At 42.5% G+C, this 27337-nt stretch overlaps 1 protein-coding gene across 1 annotated transcript in view; it reads right to left on the bottom strand.

Annotated features, from left to right (window-relative positions):
- Window positions 1-9968: 9968 nt before the first annotated feature.
- IGSF5 (immunoglobulin superfamily member 5) overlaps window positions 9969-27337 on the bottom strand; it is a 36214-nt gene continuing 18845 nt past the window's right edge. Inside the window, exons 6-9 of the mRNA XM_054188198.1 lie at window positions 27265-27289; window positions 22923-23035; window positions 20845-20921; window positions 9969-11873 (exon numbers count right to left, since the gene is read on the bottom strand). Of these exons, the coding sequence (XP_054044173.1) occupies window positions 11805-11873; window positions 20845-20921; window positions 22923-23035; window positions 27265-27289 (284 nt within the window). The 3' untranslated portion in view covers window positions 9969-11804. The remainder of the gene's footprint in view (window positions 11874-20844; window positions 20922-22922; window positions 23036-27264; window positions 27290-27337) is intronic.

The following is a 27337-nucleotide window of genomic DNA, read 5'->3' on the forward strand; positions in this document are numbered from 1 at the left end:
CACCAAAACAAAAGTCCAGTACCTACTCCCTCAAATGATCAGAAAGAAAATAATTTTGAGTTGATTAGAAGCAGTTCAGGCACTACAGTGGACTTGGCAGCGTGATGGAGCGCTGGCTATGGCCCTAATGGACTAACTAGCTCTCATCTCAGCTGCAAAATTCAGTAGTAGTCCTGGATTTACATTTTTGCAGGCATTTTGTTTTTATGAATAATAAGTAGGTTCGTTTATATAAATTACTCGAAGGAGTTTGTGAAGGTCAGTGGAATCTAATCCGAGGTTCTCTTAAATATTTAGTTTATCATCTCCTTGTATTTAAAGTTTCAGAAGCTGAAACTTTAATGATGTTATGCAACTGTAAACAGATGAGTTCACCTGATATTGAGGAAGGGAGGGTATTAAATAACACACCTCTTATCCAGGAAAGGCCAAAATCTTGCTAGCTGCTTTTACAGAGGATGTTGCCATTCTGGGAGGCATTTCTCTACCTTGTTTCATGTTACAAACAGATTCATAGATTTAAAGAATAATTTAGATCAAAAAAAATCTCTAGAGGTCATCAGGTTCCCCAGCTCAGTGCAGAGCCAGCATCAGTGAGATCCTTATGTTGCCCAGGAACAGCTATGAAATACAGCCCACATAAGGAAAAGTAGTGCAACCTTTAGATATAAATTTCTGGACACCGTGTGCAAGGGATTCTGACCTAGAGCCTGGAAATTTTTTGTTTGTTTCTATGTGTGTATTAGCTTTGTCAATAATGCATTGTTATGTTGCCAGGTGGCATGGAATTAGATATGTGAAAATATTTTTATACAAATTTCAGATGAGTAAAGAGGTCTTCTGTGTGTACTATAAACTCTCTGTATTTCCTATCTCTAGCACATTTTCTGTGTTTGCAGGAATATCTCAGCAGTCCTAATGCACGCTATCAGGGTTCCCGCTGCCATCTGGTCCCAAGTTGTTCCTTGGGTGGAGAACCAGCCGACGTAGTTACTTGGTTGTGGTGTTATATCAGAACATGTCTGTGACAGTCTCCCCCTGCATGTGCTTCTTAGTGGTGCATCTCTAGAGGCCACAGCACTTCTTCGGCTTTGAAGTATGCCCAAGTTTTCTGGGAGGCAGAAAAAAAACACCTTCGAATGCAGGGCCTGAAGACAAGGGCTGCCTCATGTTGGACCTCGCTTACCCTGGTGCGGGAGGAAAACCCTACCAGTCCTGCAGCAGCCTGTATGGGTGAGTCAGGTTCTTTAATGAATTCTGAAGCTTTACTTCCTAATGGGATTTTCTGTTGTTGTTTGTTCTTGAGAACTCAATTTGATGAGGCACTGAGGCACTGATCAGGGCAAGGACTGAGAAGCAGGTGAAAGCATATTGTATACATACCCTCAAGCTCTTGGGTGATACTCACTAATACCTCATTAAGCAGGATGGTTAATTATACTCTCAGTACTGCATCTGTAAACAGTTTGCTACTTATCTGCTTAGACCAAATTTAAATTCAGTATTAAAAAGCAGTGACAAAATACTACCGCTAACCTATGCACCATGTATTAGCAATATATGGGGTTCAGTGGGAAAAGGCAATTATGATCAGTATAAAACTGGAAAACAAGTAATGCAGGATTTGACTCTTGGGGGAGCTGTTAGCAGAATAGGCCAGTACCTTGTCCCAGTCACTCCAGAGGATCTTCAATGTGGTGTCTTTAAACAAAATCGTTTCAAATGAATGAGGTTCGGTTTACAACAACAGAAAAGACATGAGAGTCAGCTTCTTTCTGCTTTCAGCTGCTGAAATGTGACTTTCCCTCCCTGTCCCTGTTCTCCTTCCTCCCTCGCTGCTGCAAAAGAGGGGCAACTATTTTGGACTGGGACCAAGAGCATTGCCAAAATATGTTCCTTGCTAGTTTCAATTAATACCATGCAGAGAGATGTGCAAGCACATAAACATCCCAGCTCAAGTCCATATCCATATTAGATGTTTGTTCCCCTTGTTCCATTATACATATTTATAATTTAAAGGAGGATATGACTGATGCCTAGAGAACAAAGTAACCATTATGTCCTTTGGAGTTTTTGTGTTATAAGTTATCTTGGCCATAAAGTGCATTAAAAAATGTACCTGGCTATTGACAATCACCATGCTCTGCGCATTGAAATGCCAATTCTAACCCAGGGGAAGGAATCATTAATTGGGTAATGAAATTGAAAGCATGATAATAGATTTATTACTTAAATTGTTGATTATGCCAATTGACCTTTTAGTTAGATCTTTAAGCCTTCATAAAGTCCTCTTGCTCCTTGACATGAAAAAACCAACAACCCTGTGCTAGCAATTATATTCATTTGACAGCTGTGTTTGTTTGCGAAGCAGAAAACAGAGCAAACGGAGCAAACTGAGTTCAATGAACTCTTACCTATGAGGTCTCCAGCATAACATCAATGCAGGCAGCGTGAGCTGAATACTCTGCCCCGTACACCTGCAGTAGGAAAAAAACCGTATATTTACAGCCTGGCACTTAACGTGTAAATCATTGCAATTACAGGCTATTTTGTCAACGCTTTGAATTAACTTGGTCAATGACCCACAAGTGTGTCTGAAGGGAGTGCTTCCCTGGAAGATAAACACACAGAAAATGAGAGATGGCATGCACTCTCACTTACTTGCCCACTGTGAACTTTTATCATTAAGCAGCTACAAAGGGCACAAAGGACACAGGTGGCTGCTGGGCAAATCTTACCCAGTGGCAAAATTAACAAATACAGGCAAAGAAGTGACTTAAGCAATGTAACATTGGTAACTATAGCTCGTGGCTCTTCTTACAGTTTCCATTTCAGAGCACCATCAATGACTTCATAGTCATCTGACATTAATTGTATCTACCTCTGCCCTATCAAAAGTGATTAGCAGTTGAAATTAAGGAAACTGAGGCTTTGTAACTTATTACCTATGAAGCTGCTGAGTGTAGCAATACAGCAAGAGAAGAAAGAAAACCTCCCTGGTTTGGCGGATGATCTTCCCAATATGCATTAGAAAGTCTTCATTAATTATTTCTGATTGGGTTCATTGCAATAATTGAATCGCATCTGCAATGCAGGGCAAAATTTGTCAGCGGTCTGGCCACTGAGGGTAAAGGGATATAGATTTCCTTCCTTATTATTTCTGCAGTGCCATGTAGCTGCTCGCGGAGCTTCACAGGCAGCTGAGGAGTCATGGCACCTGCTCTGAGGCGTTTGGGTTCTGATTAAACAAGTAAAGCTATGAGAGGTGACAACAAAATGAGGGCAGAGGGGGAGAAAAGAAGCATATGCAAAGGGGGAAGCGAAAACTTTTCTGGAGGGAAATAAAACATTATTTGCAGTAGTGCAGCTTAGGTACGCGGAGTTCAGATGTGACTTTGTTGCAGCTGCTCAGCAGGAAAGCACTTGCACCCAAAAGGTTTCTGGACAAAAATGAAATTTTCTTTAGGCATCTGCTTAGGAGAAGCATCACGGTGCAACAGGAGTGAGTGGCTCTGGCCTTCCTGTACTGATGTGCAGATTAATAAAGACAAATGGCTTGTCTCTCTCTTCCCTGTATGACCACTGGGTAGACTATTTGTGCTCCCATGTTATGGGACAAAGCTGCTCGGCTTCTCCATTTGGGTAAAGGATGCTCCCACCTGTGTCCCGGGAGTGGTGTAGGGCAGCATCCATGCTGCAGTCATTGCAGAAAAAGCCCCTGCAGCAGGACCACCTAAGGGTGATGCTGCACCTCGCTGCCTCATGGTGGAACTGCACTTACATCTGGAAGTAAATCTGTTCCTAAATGGCTGGACTAAATGGAACCCTAAATGCATTCCTAAATGGCTCCTTGTTGTAATGTGCAACCAGTGGGAAACTACAGAAGGCATCCCAGCCACTTAGCGCGTGGCATCTGTAAAAACAACTTTTAAATCTGCCCTCAAAATAATCTTTCTTACAACCTAAGGAATCCCTACAGTTGTTTTCCAGCAAACTGAGGACTTCTACGCAGCTCAGAAAGAGCCCTGCAGCAGCACATGTTGCAGGAGCAGCAGCGTGGGGCTGCTCCACCAGGCAGGCAAGTTGCGAGCTGCTGGGGACCGCAGGGCAAGCGGGGGCCGGGTCCTTACAGGGGGCACGGTCCCATGGGACCCAGGGAAAAAGAGCAGAGCAGCTCCAGCGACCATCACCAGGTCAGCCAAAAGCCCAGGTGACCACACAGCTCCGTAGTGACAGGCAGGTTCAAGGTCCCACCGGCAAGTGAAGCCGGGACAGGGCCAGCGAGGTGCAAGGGCTTGGCTACCTACTTAGATCACCGTAGTCTTCCTGAATAGTGTGATCCATATTCCTACTTCAGAAATACCCGCTCTGCCACGACTGAGCTCCCAAGGCAGGGAGCACAGGGCGCACGAGCAGAGGTCCCGCATAAGGCTTCTCACGGCTCTTTCCCACAACTCAGCTGTTTTGACAGAAGCGTGATAGAAGGTCACACGGCAACACCATATTAGAGCAGAGCTCAAAGGCAGGCAGGTAAACACTTAGATGTGTGAAGTGGAAGAGGTTGCAGAGGAAGATTGCAGAGAAAGATGGCTACAGAGTCTGTTGACATACTCAAGGCCCTGACAAGCTTCTTATGAATGCTATCAAAATTGCATATGAAAGCCACGCCATTTCATAGAATCATAGAATGGTTTGGGTTGGAAGGGACCTTAAAGATCATCTAGTTCCAACCCCCCTGCCATGGGCAGGGACACCTCCCACTAGACCAGACTGCTCAAAGCCCCATCCAGCCTGGCCTTGAACACTTCCAGGGACGGGGCATCCACAACTTCCCTAGGCAACCTATTCCAGTGCCTCACCACCCTCATTTCATTAAATCTCCCAAGACCTCAGCTATAAGGTATCATCTCAGAGCAGTGGAAATACGTTTGCTACCATAGCCTGCTCCTCCTTTACCTTGTACTTTCCAGCCCTTGCATCTCCCAATGTTCCATCCTCTTTAGTGCATGTATCTTGTAAATACATATAATACATACAGCTAATCATTATAATTTAAAAAAAAAAAAAGTAAAATATAAAAGCTTTGGAAGGAATAAGTTTATTTGTAACTCTGGACAGTCCTACCAAATAAGAAAGGCCTTTTAATTTTAAAACAGGCTTACCCCACTGAAATCAGCAAAGATTTTGCATGAACAAAGGGAACAGAATCTTGACTTGTGATTTAATACAAAGTTATAAAATTTCCTCAAATTTGGTTGCACAAGACAATATAGAATGTCACAATTCTTTTCAGGATCCTAAGGTGAAAGATAATCAATAATTAGGTCTTATGTTCATATTGCTGCTATTTAGGTAGATTATGCCCAGCTGATGTTTCTTCACCAAAACGCTGTGACACGGTGCCACAGGAGCACAGTGCCACAGTAAAACCTTGCCTCATGCTTTAAAGCATTGCACAATTCAGCTATAGCCCCGGTATGACAGAAACCACGATAGAACCATCATATAGAATTTCATGGAAAAAAAGGGTTAATTTCATTTCAGCCTGTTTTGCAGTTACAGCTATTCCTCAAAGTACATTGCTCTGTTCCACTGGGGGAGCAGCACACTGCCCTGCCACCGGGCGTGAGGATTCCTGGTGATGAGCCGTTCTGTCCTGGTCACTCCTCTGTGTTTGTCCCCTGCTCTGGCAATGGATAAAAGGAGTAGGGAAAAGTAACTGTTCCTCTGACAGCTCGGATGCCTCCTCAATGAATTTCGGTGGCGCGACATAGACTCTGCAGCTCTCTTTGTCCTCTTTGAGTTGTTCATTTCGCAAATGGAGACTATGAAGCGGTGAGCAAATTTAAAGTCTTTTCTGAGCTCAGGCTGAGGTACCACCTCCTCAAAGGCAGCATCAAAGGTCTGAGCTGATAATGTAGATCTTAATGAGGATGTCTTTAGAGGACCAGGGAGCAGCCTTGCAAATTTCCAAGATGCAAATCTCCACAAAAATGGCTGCTGAATTTGCTTGTATTTTGACAAAACAGTCTCTGTTTTGCAGGGTTTGACTGTGTCTGACTGCTCTATACCAAAAGATGACACAATCTAGAGTATATAGGGCTAATTTTCAAGCAGGAATTGCTACCCCACCACTCTTGCGGTGTGCACCAGCAATCATCGTGGAGATTACTGGCTTCTGCAAAGGTGTTGCAATATGAAAGAGAAGTGCTGAGACAAACCTAAAGCGTTCATTTTAACAAATCGTATGGCTTTGTAGTAAAAACAAATAAATGTATTTCCTTATCAAGGGGGGTTCGTTGACTGTCCTTTGGAAGGACAGTAGGGTAACATCTAAATGAAACCCTGTGTTTCTGAAGAGTGATATGGAACAGTCCCTGCATCTGGCAGGTCACAGCACCTTGTGAATCCTTACTCTGCTGGGAAAGAAAAATACAGTCTGCCATCATCTCTGAAAGACTGTCAGCCGTGGGGCAGGAGGTCTGACCCACGAGTCTCCCTTCGTCCTTTCACAGTTGGTCTGAAATGGGTGGTAACAACACTGGTGTTTGCAGCAGAGAGACACGGGGTGCATGAACACAAGGTCCAAGGGAGCGGAGCTGAGACCACAGCATCAGCATCTGACTGGAAAGTCATTGGGACTAAGGGGATCAATAGCACAGATGAGCTGATCCAAGGTCAGAGCAGCCCCTGGGCTTTTTGTAATGGGAAGCTAATGAGTTGGAGGCAGAGTCGAGATGGATTTCATTGGCTTCTCTAATAAAAACATCTCAGTATTGTTTTCCCTGGATTTTGGCATTCTTTCCCCAAAACAAAAACAAACAGAGTGTTTTGCTGGAACAGGATTTTTTAAAAAAGCACTTGGTGTAAGCCTCATTTGAGGGAGTGATCGTACCTCAGTAGAAAATAAACAATATAAATAACATCTGCGTGACGTGAGTTATTCTATGAGAGCTAATGCCTAATGACACGGGAAGCTCCCAGACATGAATTCTCTGAGCTGAAAAGGAATAGCCTATTGCAATATTCCTCTGAGCCAACAAATATCCATATTCATTTAAATAACTATCCGTGCTAATCTAGCATAAATAATCCATGATTTCTGGGATAATGTAAAGGAGTTGTTACCAACCTGCGTCTCCCAAAGAACAGAGAGCAGGGTGAGGAACAGGTAAGAGAAAACTGAATTCCCCAGGGCAGAAAGGCAGGAACCTCATTCAGAGCTACAGACCGCAGCAATGCAGAGCGCTGCTGTCAAATCCCACCTTCACAACAACACGGATAACTTTTCCTCTGGCTGAGGAGCTTTGGTGCGGACACGTCAGTGTGGACACGACTTGGCTTCTCTTTCTTTCTTTCTTTCTCCAATCTTTCCCAACGGCAGTTCAGGAAGGTCAGCTGAGATTTGCGTAGTGTCCACCTGGCGTCCCGGTGGGTGGGATGATGGAAATACACAGCCATCAGTGTGTGCGCGTAGGCCGGAGAAAGTTTGCAGGCAGAGGTAGTATGTTTTATTGGCTCGGCTGCTATTGCTGGAAATATTAGGCAAACTTTCAGGTATGCAAGCCCTTATTCAGGTCTGAAATAGAAGCAGCAATTTTCACAGCTAAATGCAAGCCGAGAACAAACGCTCAGATGTTAATTAGGTATGTATCTATTAGGCCTTTGTTTAAAGAAAAGATATTTGGTAGCTGTGGAGAAGAAAGGATGGTAAAGAGGGAGGAAAGTGAGAGAGAGAGAAAGTTAAAGTTAAATGAAGCTGCTTGTCACCTAGGGGGGAGAAGAGGCAGGTAGTTTATAGCCTGGGGAACAGGAGTCGATCGTGGTGAGTAGGAGGAGAGCCTAATCATAAAAGTCACATCTACTGAGAGCGTGCTCCTCCATATCAAGTGGCTTTATGAATTTCAATCCTCAAGCTCATCTTTAGAAGGAGTTTTGGAGGCTGTTCGGAAAAAGAGTACTAAGATGCCAAATGTGTTTTGGGAGCAGTGTTTTCCTACTGGCAGCTAGGGTGGGTTTTTTTATTATAGCTTGACCATGAGACCGTTTTGATCTATACCGATTGCTTAACTTTGCTTACACAGTTACCATGAGACCATTGGATTAATTTTATTGTATTTCTGGGAATGTGGGTGTGGGAATTAGAGAAATTCAGGGAAGGACGGTTGGGGATGGGCCCTGTTTTGATGGATAAGTTCTATTTGGGTGGAGACGGAATGGTACTAAGATGAATTACTTGCAACACTTTGAGGGGACTGTCCTCTGGTTTTCCAGGAGCTTCTGCTGGGGAAGTTTGTAGGAAGCTGTGTCCTTCCTGCCTCATGCAGGGTCCTTTTGAAGAAAGAGACGGCAAGGTCGGTAACAAAAAAGTTACCATCTCTGTCACTGGGAGGCCGAAATACTCAAGAATGGTGTATTTTAGGTTAGCAGCATCACATATTATGCTTTCTATCAAATAAATATTGAAAATAGAGGCTCTATTCAATCAGATCAGTAAGAAACCAAATGTTTTGTCAATATTGTGAGTACCCTTCAGTAAGAGTTCATCTGTTGATTCGGCTCAGCCCACACAAACCTGAGGTGCTTTTTTATTGCACAAAGAAACCTCCATATGAAGCCAGTGTTATTTTTAAGGGGCTTTGTATTAAAGGTAGGCTGAATTTTCTGTGAAATATAAAACTGGTGAGACAACTTTAGGAAACCTTACTGTAGAATGAAATACTGTTTATCTTCAATGCATTTATTCCCACATATACATGTATGGAATTCAAATCAGAACGTTTTGTAAGGAAACATGGAAGGGTTTTATACTATCAGACTGTGCACTGTTTGTGAGCAGTAAAAAACTAGACACTTCTAGATTACTAAAATGTCCCTCGAGTCATAATTATAAATCAATATGCATGTGTACAAAAGATTGGTGTCTCCATAGACATAGAGTGCCTGAAATTCAATATTTTTAGTCTACTGTGTGTTCTGAAAGTGCTTGCATATTTTATATTCCCTGTGTGCTAAAAATTGTCTCTATATTTTATGTATTGTTATTTGTGGAGCTCTATTTGCAAACATAAGTAACAGCTAGTACTGAAGATGATATACAGGATGTATAACATGCCTGAAGAAAACAAATCTGGAAGCGTACAAATGCTCCCAACTATAAATTTCAAGGACACCACAAGAATTTTTAACCTCATGCTAATACTGTTAAGAGTAGACCATAGCTGTGTGGGATGCATTCTCGTAGCTGGCAGGAAGGAAAATAGCTCCAGACTCTGGTTAATGTGCACGTTTCCATGGTTGTGGTACCTATTTGTGCAAAACGCCTTCATTTGTTCGAATCAGTGGGATGTGAAGTCAGTGGGGTGTAATTCCTATTGCTGCTGTGCGTTGTCCTCTGTCAATCATCTGCTGGCAAGTGGCCCCCAAGGTTAGCGTGGCACGCTAGGGCACTTTCCAGCTCCTAGGCAAGATGTACCGCTGGAGGGTGACCTGGCTGCCCTGCGACAGCTCGGAGGGGGCTCCCACATGGTTCCCAGATTAGGGGTCCCGCATCAGCTCCTTCATTCAACAGCAATGCCGGGAGGTGCCCAACCACAGCCAGAAAACCAATTTGGGAAGCAGTGTTGGTATCTTCTGAAGAGCTTTAAGCACCAGGTAGCACAGCGTGGAAATCGCAGTTGGGGACGCCCCAGCGTGGAAGGCACCATACCATGATATGGGAGTTTGTCTTTTGTCTCATAGCATGTGTCCTATTTCCCATGACCTCAATATAACATTTTATTTTATTAATGTGGAAGGATATAGATTAATTGGAGAAAAGTTTTTCCTCAGTCCTAGTTTGGCTGCTTAATATGATACCAAATACTACTGAAGCTAAGGGGTTTGAGAGAAACACCATAGTATAGTTCAATTCCTTTTCCAAATACATTCTAATGAATCAACATTTCTGCTGGGAAACTACTGTCTCCAGGCAGTTTCCATTTTTGGACCACAGGGTTACTTTTCTGTCAACCAGAACACTTGCTAGCCATGCACATGCACAGACAGCCAAAGGTCCATGGTTTTTATCCCCAGGCCACAGGGTGGTGTAACCCTGGGCCTGTCTCTCTCATGCCACGGACATTCCTCTAACAAAGTGGATTTTTGTTTGTGTTTAGGTTACATTGAGCTGCAGTAGTAACTAGGAGATGTTAGCAATACCAATACTGGTATCAGAAAAAGGTAGATGTTTCTCCCAGTGCATTAATATTTCAAGGAAAAAACACACATATTCCACAAAGTAAACTGATTCTATTTTCTCTGTATAACACTGTACCTGTTTACATACCGTGCGGTTGGTACAATTGCATTCAATGGGAATGCAAGTCAAAGCTCCTCCTTAACCAAACAAGGCAGAAAGAGTGTCGATGGCAAGAATTTGAAACAGCTTTGAAAACAATTGCATATGGCAGACCATGGACTGCTCTCAGCACTTCTTCTGACAGACGGACTGAAAATGCGACTAGCAGTGCAAAACCTGCCACAACTTAATGAGATGCCAAACGCTAAACATGCAAAACAACTTCTTTATCCGGCGATCAGGTTTCAAATGTCTTATTTTTGTTGCACAGATAATCACTGAAAGTAACTCTGTGTAGCAGCTTCTCTCAGCGCTCAAAGAGCACCTGCATTAGTGCATACAAAAGATTAACATGCAAAACGCTGAATAATTCAGAATGCTTTGAGTGGGTAGAAAGATGAGTACACTGAAAATAACATGTTTTTCTGGAAGAAGTTTGCCTTTTTGTAGAAAAATAATAAGCTCAAACTTTTTTATTATGAAAAACAAAATTTCAGACAAGACATTTCATCTAGAAATCATAATCTTTAGATTGGGAAGGCACATATAGGGTCCATGTGCCAGATCTGCTCTACTGACAGGTTTGCCTAGCTAAAGTGCATTTCCCGTGGTCGTTGCCACCCCTATCCCTGACGAAACAACAGGGTCTATCAGGAATACCAGCAGCCACCATTTGCTGTGACCCAAGTCATTTGGCTGCCAAACTCGGCCCACAAGTAGAACAGAAGACATAAAGCATTCAAGCAACAACTCTTAAAAGTCATGAGATTCAAATCCACATTTTTCAGCTTAAGATTTTTGCATTTCAATCAAAATAGGGTTTTTTTGGCACATGAGCGATTGTTTTTTATTTAAAAGTGGAACATCGGATTTAAGACAAATACCTTTAACAAAAGAACGAACTGAAATGAAACAAATTCATTTCTCATCCAAAGGTAGTTTTGTTAGAAATTCTGAAACAGCCCTCATGAAAACTTCCCTTGATTTTATTACAGAAAAGAAATTTTAAAATGTTGTTGATCTGTAAGCTCAAAATGATCAGCTGTACACGAAGTACATAAAAAAAACCCAGTAGATATCGTATTAACCATTATTATTATTAACCATTTCTTCGGAACTAATAAATCTTATGCAGTTCCAGTGCTGGATCTTGCTGTGGATAATCTAACACTTCGGTCTGATAGGAGTTTTGCTGATTTCCTTGGGACCCAAAGCACATGTTCTTGTAGAACCCCATCAAATTCATTTTCTCTGAAGTTAAGGCTGTCATTTATGTCCATTATTTTGCTATATAATATACTATATTATAAAGGTTGCAATTTTATTTCATTACATGAGGATAAAATGAAAAATAACTTATGGCTTAAAGTGAGACAACTGGTGTTAACCCCTCTCTATTGCACAAAGCCATCCAAACGTGTGAAATGCAACTGATTGATAGAGAAATTTCCTGGAGAAGCACATCCTAAACAAGTGTCACGTTTCTGGTTTTCTTTGGGCTGATCGGATATTCAGTACGTCTTTGAGGTCGCACCTAGGGGAGAGTAAAAGCAGTTATAGAACTAAAAGAAATCCTAGAAAAGCAGTCTTGCAAGGGTCCTCAAGAGGTTACCTGCCACAGCCCCACCCCAAAGAATTATACCAAAATGAAATCTATCATCAGCAACCCACTCAAAACCTAAATAAAAAGGAAAGGATGAACAGCAGAACAAAACAAAAGCTTCACATGCAACACACTGATGTCAGTTCGGGGAATTCATTAATTGGCCTTATGTTATCTGAGAACATCCTGTGGACTCTGCAGTTTATATTCTTTTTAGCAAAACATGATGTTGGGTGTTTCTCCTCTGGTTCTCTTAAAGAAACTACTCATTAAGCTGTTAAGAAAAACTTAACATCTGACATTGCTTTCCAAATACGTTAGAAGTTGCATCAATAAGCACACCATTGTTTCATGTATCTGAAAGACCACTCTCAACATCTCAGTGTTTATTCAAGGCAGGCTTTTTTTAAGGTTCCCATGACTGGCATGATTCCACTTGCACTGACAGCAGCCTGTTTTCAAACTGACCCCAGTGGGATCAGCGCAGGGCAAATGCTCAGCAGTTTTGAAAACCCTTTCTTCATTTGAAATCAGTGCAGAGGATTTCCAGTCCTAATTACTTATGCCTGTTTACAAAATATCGTTGCAGAGGAAAAGACAAAGAAAAATTCATTCTCAAATGCATTCACAAAACACACACTTTGGATATTTAAATGTGGTAATGAGAACTCACCTAGATAATTAAAAAGTAACTCTAAGGAATGAAAATTTATTCCAAAGTTATAAACATGTATTTTCATAGAGCTTCCTAAATGTAACACTACAGTCCAGTGGTTTGCTGCAGGCAGCCCCAGTGTTGGTTTTATCCACCTCCAAGTAGATGCTAGCTGATGGCTACTGTTTCTTGCAACTTCCCCACCTGTCTCAAGCCCTTGGAAAATAATGGAAATTTCACTGTTCTTCCCAGTGAAATTTTTTATCAAACCAGCCCGTGCTGGTTCCTAACTATTGACCAATCTTCTTGTGTTTTGTTTATGGAGCATTAATCATGTACAGTCTGTATTGCCTTGGTATTCTTCCAGTATTAAACATATTAAATAATGCATTTGGTACCTATACATTATTGAATAAGCCATAGAGGAAAATGTTAGATAACAAAGGTGGACAACATGTCTCTGGTATTTAATGAGTCCCAGCACCTCAAGGAAAACCATGGGATAAATATAACTATCCTAGAAACATTTCATAAGACAGCTGCTTTCTGTTTTAAACACAACTCTCTCTCTCCCCCCCCTCCACCTTCCCACCCCTTTTTTGTTGCTAGAACATGCTGCTGTTTTCTAAATTTACCCTTCTTTGCTGTTTATTTCTGCAGAGAGGAGAGGTGCTCTGGGAAGTAACAGGATTGCCTGCCTCTGCTCAAGACACCTTTTCCAAGATCTCTCTGCTGCACTTAATTTCTTGCAGTTCAGCCCAAAAACCTTACTGGTGCTCAGCAAAGACATCGCTCATTCATTTCCAGAGCACATCAGAAGTTTCCTCTGGTCTGTGTCGCCCTGGAGATTAACATATGATGAGATTTGCTCCATTTATGGCAGAACAGTTCTTTGGCGTTTCCTGACTGCTCACTTACAGGTCTGCTATGGCAGGCATTCTCACTAGGACAGAGGTTTTGAGAAGCTCCCTACTACTGCTCCCCACCAAAATAACAAATTTACAAGTAGAATGGAAAAAAAACCAAAACAAACATCTGAAAAATGCTGAAGGCAAGCATTATGTTTGTGGAAAGCAAGTATTCCCAGATACTGTGGGCTGTCCTTTGAGTATAAAGTATACTGAACTAGTTAGCATACTTGAATAATCAGAAAGTTTCAGAGGGGGTCCAAGAGCACCTCATTGAGCGCTGTCTCTGAAACTTCCTGAAATAGGTCATTATTTGAATCCCATGTTTAGCAAAATACAGGGGTGGGAGTATTTCCCAGAGCTTGTTGCACAAAAAATACTGTATTGCACTCAGATTTACTAAAGGGAAAAAAAACCCCAACACATTAATCAGAAAGTTCATCAAGTAATCTTGCTGAAAGACACAGTGTTTATAACCATTAGTAGGAAATACTAATGAAGAATTTGGTTTGCATATGATTTTGAATAGGAGGGAGCCAGAGGACTAGCACCAGCTGGATAGACTGCCCTATTCTTGCCTGCCAGCACTGGGGAAAATGTAAGCCAAGCATGCCTCTCTTGCTTTAAAAATCTCCTGTGTAAGAATGAGCCATCCTGCCCCTGCCTTGTTGTGCCATTTCTCCTCAAGACCAAAGGAGGAACCGAGCAGCAAGTTTGTCCCTGGGGTGGGGACTGTGCCCATGATGGTTCACCTCTGCCCTGCTGCATCTTTCAGAGTTATTTGCTTCAGAGCAAATGCCCTGGGTTACTTACATTTTATTCTCACTGCGCTCTGATATCAATTAATGAATAATTTCATGAATTTCAATCAACTCATGCTGTGTACTGGCCCATTTTCTGTGGAGCTTTCTCTGAAGTAGCACAGCCTCACTGAGGTTGCAGTTCCCCGGATTCAGCTTCATTGAAATGGAGGCTGCTGTCAGTGACCCAAACCTCATTTTCTGATGCGATAGAAGATCACGTATAACACATTACAAATACCAAATGCAGAGGAGTGAGACCACAGCAACCATTTCATATTTAAACCCTGATATCCAACAGCTGCTAGAGTCTCTGCTTGGTTTTGATTTCAAAGTTGTTTCTTCTTCAGATTAATTCAGTGCTCTACTGGTCCTGCCAGTCTTTGGCTGAGAAAAAATGGTTTCATTATTCACTACATCCCACATCAGAAGGAACAAAAGACAACTCTAGTGGTTCACTGCACAGCCCAACGTTGCAGGAGCAAGTTTCTAAGGTGGTCCCCTTTATCAGTAAGGATGCAATATCGTCAGCATTTCCTTTACACGGTTTTAAATCTCTTTGTACTGTCAGCTTGGCATCTAGTTAACCATGGATATTTGACAGTCACGTGTTTCAAAGTCTGCCCTGTTGACTTATCATCTGAGCTGGATGTTTTTTTATAGGGTTTACTATAAAGGGACTATTACGCTGGGAAAAGCTTTGCATGGTTTGTTGGTTTGGTTAGGGAAACAGATGCCCAAAACTTTCCAGCCCTTCAGCCAGACAAAAAAAAAAGAAAGAAAGCTAGCAATACATGGATGAATCAGAAGGTAAAATGAGTGTGTGTATCTGCTGATTTCAGGGATGTTTTGAATACTGATCTTCAGTCAATGAAAGAAGGACTTCTGCTATTACAAGCATGTTGTAGTCATTTTTGCAACCCATATGACATCAGTGATATGAATGATGAACACACATCTGGCATTATGAAACAGGGCTCTGATCTTTAAATTGATTTGACAGATGGCAGCTCCTCCAACACTGACGCTGTGGAAACGTGTGATAAACTGAAGGCTTTGCCTGCTATTAGCCAGCCAAGAAAAATCCAAGTCTAACTGCATTAGAACAAATTGCTGAAATTAATGTGGTAGGAGTACTTCCAAATGCGTCTGCATGCATCACACATTTGGCTAACTGTTAGAACAAAAAATCAGGGAGACATAGCTTTCTGGTTTTGAGGGTTATTTTCCCCCTTCCCTGAATTCTCATTTCAAATTCACTTCATTTACAGGAAAACACCCACCCAAAAGTTCTGGATACCCTCAAAATAATTCAGATACACCATTGCTTCAAATAGCAAACCAGTTCCAGCCTGTCGGCTTTTCGTACACTTGCCACGTTTCCCTGTCCATCAATAGACACACAGCCTGGAAATTCCTTCTCATTTCTCCACAGGTTAATCCCACCCACGTAACTTCACTCCTCCCCTTCCTCCACAGACACTTCAAAAAATTATACTATAAACTGCACCTGCCTTTTCTATATCTGTATCATCAATATTTATTGCTCTCTTAATCAAGATACGCTGACCAGTGAATATCATAACATGACACAGTCTACAGTACATTTCATCAGTAAGGGTAAAATTATTTGCTGTCATTGGTTTATATTTCTATTTTATTGGCCTTTTAATTTGATTTTGATAGCTTAATTTTTCATCTCGAACAATCCTCAGAGTCAGAGCAGTTATACACAGTGCAGTAAATGGAGCTACAATTCATCATTCATTTCCTTCCCAGTATAAAACCACAACCACAACTAAATAATATTTCCAGTTTATGGAGTGCCATTTGGAGTAGTTAAGAAGAAAAATAGATCCTTCCCCATTAACAGAGCCATGACTCACTCTGGACTGGAGAGGAAGAGTGTGGCTGTGGTGGCGAGTGCAAACCTCATGGAGCTGTGCTGAAGTCAGCTGAATTACACCAGAGATGAATCCGGCCCACTATGAATGAGCACTCACTCCCTCTTACAAAATGGTGTTCTGATTTGCCATAGAGACATTTACAGCATATTAAATGGACTAATTATGAGGCTTGCGGAAGAGACTGTCCAGTCCTGCAAGATGCTGAGTCCTCAGAGCTCCTTTTGTAGCGGTGGGACTTGGAAAAATGCGGTTCCTTGGAGGTGGCCCTCAGGACCTGGCAGAACTGGCCAACGGCCCCTGTTCAGGCTAAACTGTCTGTGGGACTGCCCCAAAATCTGCTAGAGCAAAGGTCTAGGGCCCCCTCACTGCACTTGGGTTTTGGAAGGAGCTCTGTGAAATGGGTCAGGGCACAAGAAACAATTCCCCCTTGGATGGGACCTTGGTCCCTAACACCCATTTGGCCTGCAGCTCAGCCCTGGGACTAGGAGCAAGGATCACTCTCCTCCCACCGCTGACAGTAACAAAATATGCAATTAAATAGAAGCCTGTAACTCTACTCTCCATTTGACCTTTTCTTGGCTAATGTAATCAGAACGAAGACCTCCCAGCACCCCTAACTGATGCTCCTGGCCTCCTCTTCCAGTGGCTGGTAATTTTTTCCTCAGCTCAATAATTTAGCTCGATATTCATCATTTTTTAAATGTCTCACACACTTTTTTTCCCCCCTTCTTCTTCGCTGAGGTATTACTTTTTCCTAAGATGATTTGCCAGATCTTTTGTTCATGTTGTGAATTGATCAGTGCAATCGCTGGGAAACATTTATCTTCTGTGAACATTTTGCATTAGTTTCTGATGCAAAGAGGTTGGATTGCCAATAGCTGACCTAAGTGGTTTTCTGTTGTCACCTTTTACAATGAAACCCACAGCAGGTATTTCAGGCTTTGTACCTGGTTGGGTCCATGGTCAAGGACTTCTGAGGAAACAAAAACTTGGATACAAAGTCTCCATTAATCTCTCAAATCATTTAAAAATGTAACTTTTTACATATGCAAAAGAAGGGATTAAATTTGAAGCTGTTACTCTCAGAGACCCCGGGGGAAACTGCCTGATGGCTCTGACCTGTGCTTAAAATTTCCATCCAGTTTTCTCCTGAGAGCGGTAGGAATGGGCTGTGTAGCAGATGTTATCACCTCTGTCTCGTCAAAATGCTAACTTGAAAAATCTTCATCCACTGTGATTGCCCTGCTTTTCATCTTGTCCCCACATCTCTGAGCTGCTTCTAATTTTAAAACTCTCCATTCAAACTTTGCCCATATGGACACATTTTCTGGCCTTATTGCTGTGGTTAATCCTGATCCCATAAGTGACAAGGAAGCCAACTGCAGAAATCCTAACTTCTTCCACCTTGCAGAGGCAGAGAGAAAAGGCTTTAGATCTTCAGCCTCTGTGACGCTTTCTGTCAGTAGATGGGCTCCTTGTTCCCTCCTCACCCTGGTCCTGAGGGAGGACCTGGGTTCTTCACTCCTTCTTGACCTCCACAGAAGCACTGCAAGGATGTTTGCTCATTTTTCCTGGTTATCCAGGGAGAGAGAGGCAATTTGCTGGAGTCCACCTTTTTATGACCTCCTTCTCTGTGGAAAAAATTCTCTGCATAACTCCTCTTCCTCCTGTTTTTTTAGCCTCTATTTCTCATTACAAAGTCCAGAAGAATAAAGACGAAAAACCTTTGGGAATGGTTCCAATGCCCAGGCAGGGAAAGCCAACTCACAACTTTCTATGCTCAGAAAATGCAGTGGTAGGAAGGCAGGTGGTTTCTGAAGAGATTGTTTGATTCCTCACTAATCAGCACACAGTTAAATGGCTTGCTGTCTGATTTCTCCTACTTGACAAGAAATATGTTCTAATGAAAGAAAGAGCACCATAATGTTTATTATGCAATACATTGGCAACAGCAGTGATTGAACTTTATTAAAATGCATCCATGTCAGAAAACCTCTATTATGCAGTTAACAGGGAAGGTTACGAATGTAAAAGAAAAACACATTTTTTTGTCTGGGAAATGTTTTACTATGTTTGTATATAATCCCATAAACTTAAATCGTGAACTGCAAATAGACAATTTAAGGTAAACCTTCATCCACCTATAGCAGATCTTGTACATACAAGATGGGGCCATCACAGTATACTGAGAAGCCCAGTTCAAACTGTGAAATAGTTCATCTTCACAGGCCATTTTTAGATTGCTAAATATTCCTCCAACATACTGAAAACAGTTACAAATTATTTTTACCTCTAGATTATCTCTTGATATTTTTCAAAAATATGCATGCGGTTACTGATACAGCTAGAAGCTACTGTAACAGAGTTGTACCAAATACTGTCCAGGGACAAATGGTTTAACAGAAATGGTTCGATGTTATGCCGTGTGCCTCTGATGGATCTCAATGTTTCCTTAGCCACTGGGCTGCAAGGGACCTCCTTGGCCATCTAATCTAGCACTTGACATGCAGGGCTGCACCTACATTCGTGTTTCAGTTTCAATCAGGAGCATGAACCCAACACTTGTGAACCGGTCTCCTGATGGACCTTACTGACAACACTGTCATTCTCACTGTGGATCTGTCTGAGAGCACCCAAAGTGGATCCCTTTCAGATGACACCAAATGGCTTGATGCCCCCTCGGTGCACGACCAGCTCCTATCAACCACCAACGAGCACCCAGTGAGTGGGAAATGGCTACAGCTAACCGAAGTTACCGCCTTCCCCTGAAATGTGTATAGCAAGGATACGCGGTCCTCAGCACTATCTCTTCTGCTTCTCAGAGCAGACCATACTGTGCCACATGCCCAGTACATGTAGACATAGCCAGTGCCTTATAATCCTGTTCATAAGCATATCAAACACTGTCTGAAACTGTTGTTCAGGGTTATAGATCCACACTAAACCCTCAGCTGTTTTATACATGCTTTTCAGCTTTGCTTTAATAGTATTTTGTTTGACAAGTAATTAGTGTCAAACATAATAACTACCAGCCATAAATACATCAGTATCATTGCTATTATTTTTACTGTTATTATTTTGATCATTGTTTTAATCATTGATTGAGTACATCCTAAATTTCATTGTGTGCCAAAAGAACTAGACACACTCTGCTATGATTTATATGCAATGTCATCCCAAGACAGATTTCTGCATTGTAGATATTGAAACAGCTCTTCAAAAATAAATGAGTTGTCACTGTGTTGAGGAGTGAACTTGGTACCACATTACTGCCGCTTTCCCAAGAGAATATTGGCAAAACCCATCATGAAGGTGCTAAATGTATTTTACAAATCTGTGGCATAAATGAAGATCCACGTTGCTGTTGTACTAGAAGCTAAGAGAGCCCAGCACCACCCTTCAGAACGGAGGTAGCTGAGAACAGAAAAGGTAGAGGAATAAACGCTGAGCTCTACCTCTTTACATGTTAGACATGTGGAAAGGGGGCAAAGCTCTAGGGTGGACTGGATGTTAGCTGCATGCTTCCCCTTCCATCATTTACTGCCCAGATATCAAAGGTCTCTAAGATTAGTGTAAAGTTCCTGACTGAACCAACTTCGACAATGCGGAAGTGTAGTTGGAAAATAAAATCAAGAAACGATCCAGAGAAAACGCACATTTACGTATTGCATCTGCACTGGGTTCGCAAAGGAACCTCAAACTCCACCTTCAACAGTGCCTTCATCTTATACTCACATCTCATCCAGTCTGGCAACTGGGGAGAACAACAAAAATATTGCAGACCTCCGCTTTGGGAAGGGCACCTATATAACAGCTGTCCAGAGTTATTACATGCCCAGAGCAAAGCAAACCTCCATGTTATAATGGTTTAATGTATAACATGCACAGAGGAGGTAAATTCTCAAAAGTCAAGCCAGAGTTACTCTGTCTGGCAAGGCTGAAAGAATTAATTAATGGTAATAAACGGGCTTGTGGAGAGAAAGGAGGAGACTTTTTAATCCCAGGAATGATGAAAAGACAATTGGCTTTACTTACAGGAAAGCCCTGTCCCAGCCAGGGCTACCCATCATGCTGGCCAGCAGAAAGGTCTAGCTGACATTTGGAGGAAATGTAAAGGAAAGAGCAGACACTGACTGAATGCCTGTCAGAGTTCAAGAAGCAGCTGGATGATGCTCTTAGTCATATGGTTTAGTTTTAGGTAGTCCTGCGAGGAACAGGGAGTTGGACTTACAGGTCCCTTCCAACTTGAGATATTCTATGATTGTATGAATATATGAGGGGAAATCTATGACTTCATAACTTTAGCCTGGGAGGTGAGGAGGAAGAAGTAGCAGGGTGCTGAGGACAACAGATGTGACAAAAGGTTTATTAGACATTTCTTCCAAATATCAGGGTGTGTTGTTTCTCCCTCACCTCCCATCCTCTACCCAAATCAATCTAAGTCTGAGGCTAACACCTGGGACACTTATCCTTATAAATCAAACATTCAGAAATGCTGAAGGAACATTCTATTTACCCAATTACAGCTGTAATTGACTTATAAATGTCTACCTCCACCCAAAATCGATATTTTGATATAGTACGATACACTCTGTGGGAACAAAAAGGTCAAGATATCAGCATTACAATTACCTTTGGTATAGAACTCTTATGTAGATCTGCAGCAGGGTCAGTGAACTTTGAAGACATTGGGGACTCAGAGGGACTTCCTGTAACAAGAATATACAAGATTACTGTTATTTGGTGTCCACCATGGCATGAACATGGCACAAGCCATGCAGGAATACAGCTAAATATGATTTGATATTGTAAGCCAAAATCTAGCTAACTTGATGGGCTAACACGGCAAGGTTTTTTTTAGAGGGGGGAGCTTGTCTTCTCTCTTCCGTGAGAAGACACCAGGAGTTACCCCCATGTTGGACAGAGACAGTTCCAGCTGGCTCCAAGACGCTCCTGCTACTGGCCAAAGCTTAGCCCACCAGAGACACTGACAGCACCCCTGCGATAACATATTTAAGAAAGGGTAAAAAATGCTGCACAACAGGAGCTGGGAAAAAGGAGTGAGAAAATGTAAGAGAAACAGCCCTGCAGACACCAAGGTCAGTGAAGAAGGGAGGTGAGGAGGTGCTCCATGTACCAGAGCAGAGATTCCCCTGCAGCCCATGAAGACGACCATGGTGATGCAGGTTGTCACCCTGCAGCCCATGAAGGATCACGGTGGAGGAGATATCCACCCTGCAGCCCGGGGAGTACCCCATGCCACAGCAGGTGGATGTGCCCTGAGGGAAGCTACAGCCTGTGGAGAGCCCACACTGGACCAGGGTCCTAGCTGGAGCTGTGGCCCCATGGAGAGGAACCCATGAAGGAGCAGGTTTGCTGGCAGGAGCTGTGACCCACACTGGAGCACTCCATTTCTGAAGGAGTGTACCATGGAAAGGACCTAGGCTGGAACAGGTCTTGAAGAACTGCAGCCCATAGGAAAGACACATATTGGAGAAGTTGGTGAAGGATTGTGTCCTGTGGGACGAACCCACACTGGAGCAGGGGAAGGGTGTCAGGAGGAACAAGCAGCAGAGACAATGCGTTACAGACTGACAACAGCCCCTGTTCCCTGTCCCCCTGCACTGCTTGTGGGGAGGAGGTAGATGAGCTAGGAAGCAAGTTGAGCTTTCGAAGAAGTAGGGGTGGGGGAGGTGTTTTAGTTTTGTTTTTCTTTCTCATTATCTTATTATGTTATTAATTGGCAATAAATTAATTTCATCTTCCCTGAGTGGAGTCTGCTTTGCCCATGGCAGCAATTGGTGAGTGATCTCCCCTTCCTTATCTTGACCCATGAGCTTTTCCATCTTATTTTCTTCCCCTTTCCTGTTGAAAAGGGGGGGTGATAGAGTGACCTGTTAAGCACTGGGTGGCCAGCCAAGGTCAACGCAGCACAGTAATGAATATGAGAGGAGCCCATCTAGGGCCCAGTAGAATCAATTTGTCCAGGTTTACTTAGTTTTCCTTTTATTTTTTATAACTGCTACATTTTACAATACCACGTGCTCTTGAAATCTCTCCACTACACTAATTTCTTCACAATTTATTTGTTAGAGAGAAAAGGATTTATGCCTGGATTATAGACTGCACAATAATTTTATGTCATTAAGTGTTTGATTAAACGTTTTGATAATAATGTGGTTATAAATGCAAGTGGTGGGTAACGATTTGGTGCAGATTTACATTTGCTTTTGAAGAGTCTTTGTGCTTAAGGACTAGAATTTATAATGCCTTAGTCATCTACCAGTAAAATCGTAGTTCACTAACTGCCTTTTTTTCTTTTCTTTTCTTTTTTTTTTTGGTGGTGGTGGTGGATTTTTTTGTTATAACAGACTAACTGCAAAATATTATCTAAATTGGCTATCGTATGGGAATCCAGTACTTACACCTTTGGCCACAGAAGATATTTGGAAGAACGAAGGAATTTAAAAAAAACAAAAAACAAATCCAGGACTAAAACTAAATTCAACTGCAAAGAACTCTGATGTTTTCTCAATACTTTTGAAGGACCATACTCTAGAAAATCCAAAATGTTCTGAAGAGGTTCAGGCCAAGCACAAGTCCTTCACAAAGTATTGTGAAATCTTGTAGTGTAATTACTTGACACGTTGTCCCAAATGCCTGTGTTGAGAAGCAGTTTGACAATATGTGATTTAATGGCTTAGACTCACTTGGGATGTATTCTGTATTCCACCGTTCCTCTGGAATGTATCCCTGATTTTCACTACCACGCCTTTGCCTGCTTTTCAAATCGCCATCTGTTTTCTTCTCAGCTGAAACTTTTCTAGAAACAAAAAGGTCTGTCATTAGAACTTCATTATGATATAAGAACTCTCGGGCAGTAGGCTACAGAGAAAAAATTGGATGTCTTCCTTCAGAAAAAATAAGTGCAAAAAACATATCTGAGCCTTCCAAGTAATTAGCTAGTACAAATCTTGTCCCATATAAGCATCACCTCTGAAATTCTGTTTAGAAAGTTTCCATCAGCTGCATTATCAGAAAGCAGGAAAATAAAGTGAGCGATCTTCAAAGAGTAAAGACTCCGTTCCAGATCATAGGTTTGGTAGGAAATTAATTTTGAACTGAGTAATAAAAATTATAAATTACAGGATATTCAGTGGCCCAATAATGGAACACCACCTAGGTCACTTATGACAGCTCATAATTTTTGTGATTTCAGCCTCCCCGTTCCCTGCAAAAAGAAAGCGTGTTCATAGAATCATAGAATGGTTAGAGTTGGAATGGACCTTGAAGATCACCTAGTTCCAACCCCCCTGCCCTGGGCAGGGACATCTTCCTCTATACCAGGCTGCTCAAAGCCCCATCCAGCCTGGCCTTGAACACCTCCAGGGATGGGCCATCCACAACTTCTCTGGGCAACCTGTTCCAGTGCCTCACTGCCCTCACAGTAAAGAATTTCTTCCTAATATCTAATCTAAATCTGCCCTCTTTCAGGTTAAAACCATCACCCCTCGTCCTATTGCTCCACTCCCTGATAAAAGAGCCCCTCCCCGTCTCTCCTGTAGGCCCCCTTTTTAGGTACTGGATGGCAACATGTTATCTCACATCACCACAGTTAGCTCCTAAGTGATACATTCACTCCAAAGTTAATCTTTCACTTTGAAATGTACAAGTGAGCATAGCCACAATGAAGTTGATAGAACTTCCTTGGTTAAAGTTACACGTCTCTGAATTTGCAGAACAGTGACCTGCATAGCTGCACAACTAGAAGAGTACCTTTTTACTCGAATCTCTTATGCTAGAAGAGATGCTACTATTCATCTGTTCCTACCGTGGACTCCTCTCCAGGATGGTCTCGGGTCCACCTTTGCCTAGGTTTCTGGTGTGGTAAGCACAAATTGATGTCAGGACTATGACAACCCAGGGATTTGTAGGAGAAGGGGGAAATATTCTCAGTTAGCAATATTTGTAGAAACTGCTGCATTTCCTTTTTTATGTTTATTAGGAATTACTTTGCAGGCCCGTAGAACTTCAGATGAGCATTACTGATACACCTGTAAATCTGACATGCCAGCTATGACTACGTGGCTTGTTTAGGAAATAAACATGTTGGATACCACTAAGAAAGCTGTCACAGTTGCTAGAAGACAAGAGCAATTGTTTAGGAATACCACCTCCACAGGTTACATGATACTCTACTGTCTATTTTATCTGATCCTTAGATCTCAACAAACTCAGTGTAGTATCCAAATGAAAAGCAGCTACAAAAAAGTGTAGGAGGTACAGAAAGTTAGCCAGCCAAGTCAAAAATAAATGTGGGAAGTAAAACAATATATCTTTGGTCTCACTACTTCTTCACTACTACTACAACGCAGCTTCCAAAATCTGGACAATCATCATTCTTTTTTCTGCAGGTAGGTTCCCCCCAAGAAAAAAAACACTGAACCTACAAAATCTGTAAGTGATTGTAAATAATTTCTGTGATTTCAGTGTCATTGTTTACATATGCTAAAACTTTGGAGAACTGTCAACACTGAGTTTCCAAGTCCAAGCTGAGCCGTAGAGCCTGGACTCATCCCAGTGCTTAAGTATTTGCTTAAGCCTTTTCTTAACTTTCAAAGTGTAAGCAATGTTTACGAAGTCAGTATGACAGCTCATGTTTAAAAGTAATGGGAAAATAGGAACTTTACTGTACTGAGATCTAAAAACACACATTCTGTCATGAAGATATAATTGTATTTGCCCAGACTAGATTCAAAGACGTAGGGGGACAGTAATGTTATGCCCTATTCTGGACCTGTTCAGGTTGTCTGAAAGACAGCAGTGTGCAGACCCACATCAGCAAGGCAGGGTTCTGGTAAGGACACGGACCTGCCGTACCAGTCCCCACCGCTGGGCAGGTGCTTCCCTGCACGTTCAATTCATTTTGCCTTAGCAGGGTTGACCCTTGCAGAGCGCTTTTGGCAGAACCAAGCAAAAGGCTTTGTCGCATTTTATTCATAGCAAAAACAATATGCAATTTGTATCTCCCATTCCCTGTTCATTTAGTCCTGCCCTGTTTATGTAGTTGCAGTTGGTAAAAGATCAATTTAGCATTATAAACTCAGAAATCACATGGAAGTTTACTGGTGTGGCATGGCATAATTAGCACCATTTCCTCATGAGAAAATAGTATTTACCAAATTTACCTGTTTTATTGGGTATATTAAAGCATTTAATTAGCTAAATAGTATTTACCTAATTAACCTGATCTAGTGGGAGGTGTCCCTGCCCATGGCAGGGGGGTTGGAACTAGATGATCTTTAAGGTCCCGTCTCACCCAAACCATTCTATGATTCTATAATTTCCTTATTTTGTTTTGTATCAATAAAGTGCTGTATAAATGGAAATCTGTCAACAGACCTTCACACAATTTCCCCACAAGAGGCCGTTAATGAAGCTAGGTATTAGTGAAGTGTGAGGCAAGGTAGTGTAACATTTTGCAAACTCGTTAAGAGACAGGGAATTAAAAGCCCCACAAGCACAGGCAGAGTATGAATTTACAATACTCCCTAGAAGCTTAGAAAAAATAACTCCATATAACCCCACTGACGTTGCTGTCACAGCCGCACTGGTGCCGATAAATAGGATCTTAATGCTGATAACCATCAGCTTATGATTTTTATGCAATAAATGTACCAACCAACAGCTTTGTACTCAAGGTGCATCTGATAATCACTTGATGAAGTGTAGACACTCATCATCGGGGCAGCTTTATTTATTTATTTATTTAAGTTTTACCGGTCTAACGCTAACGAACCTTCAAAGAGCTGGGGAGACGGTCTAATTTGTCTGCCAATCCCTCCCAATTAGCTTGCGGCAAGGCTTTTGGTTGGAAGGCGAGGGGATCGCCTCCCTTCCCCTCCCTCCCCTCCCCGCGGCCGGCAGCCCCATCAGCGCTGCTGGGCTCGCAGTGACCCCCTGTGGCGACGCGGGCAATCGCCCGGCAAGCTGCGGGCAACCAGGCAGCTGCAAGGCAGGGCCCCCTCCCTGCCTCCCCCGAGGCAGCTGGGGGTACAGCCAGGTTTTAAGTATTTGCTTTGCCCGTCAACTTCCGTAGGACTGTGTTTTCAGTCTGTCGTTTCTGTGCTTGCCGAATCAGAGAGGTGGCGTTTGCAGGATTTTCATAGAACCATAGAGTCGTTTTGATTGGAAGAGACCTTTCAGATCATCAAGTCCAACCATACACCTAGCACTGCCAAGTTACTACTAAAGCATGTGCCTCAGCACTACATCTACATGTCCTGTGAATACCTCCAGGGATGGCAACTCAACCTCTCCCCTGGGCAGCCTGTTCCAATGCTCGATAACTCTTTCGGTGTAAACTTTTTTCCTAATATCCAGTCTAAACCTCCCCTGGTGCAACTTGAGGCCATTTCCTCTTGTTCTATCACTTTTCACTTGGGAGGAGAGACTGACCCCCACCTCTCTACAACCTCCTTTCAGGTAGGTGTAGAGAGCGATAAGGTCTCCCCTCAGCCTCCTTATCTCCAGGCTAAACCACCCCAGTTCCCTCAGACGCTCCTCATAAGACTTGCTCTCCAGACCCTTCATGAGCTTTGTTGCTGTTCTCTGCACCCGCTCCAGCACCTCAGTGTCTTTCCTGTAGTGAGAGGCCCAAAACTGAACACAGTATTTAAGGTGGGGCCTCACCAGTGCCAAGTACAGATAGACGATCACTTCCCTAGTCCTGCTGGCCACACTAGTTCTGATACAAGCCAAGACTTTTGTTCTTTTCACCCAGTTTATTGTGGGAACAGAGTTCTCAACCTGCTGTGAGCTGTGGCCCTCGCTTTCCGCCCCTAAGGTCAGTCCCCTTCCCTGCATACTGCCCCCCTTTCCCCTGCTGGGCATACAGAAATGGGCAAAGTCACACAGCAGTGCAGCACCCACGCATACTGGGAGTGCTGGGCAGTGGGGCATGGAAACGGGCAGCACATCCCTCTCACCATCCCGCAGCAGCCTGAAAGAATTCAGTTAAAAGGAAAAATTCTCCCACCTCATCCAGCTTACCTTATTTCTTTTTGGTACGTAGATTCTGAGGAAAGAGAAAGAAAAAAAAGAAAAGAAAAAAGTCTTTAAAATT

Source organism: Rissa tridactyla, chromosome 1 (genome assembly GCF_028500815.1).
Source record: "Rissa tridactyla isolate bRisTri1 chromosome 1, bRisTri1.patW.cur.20221130, whole genome shotgun sequence".
In the NCBI taxonomy this organism is placed as follows: domain Eukaryota; kingdom Metazoa; phylum Chordata; class Aves; order Charadriiformes; family Laridae; genus Rissa; species Rissa tridactyla.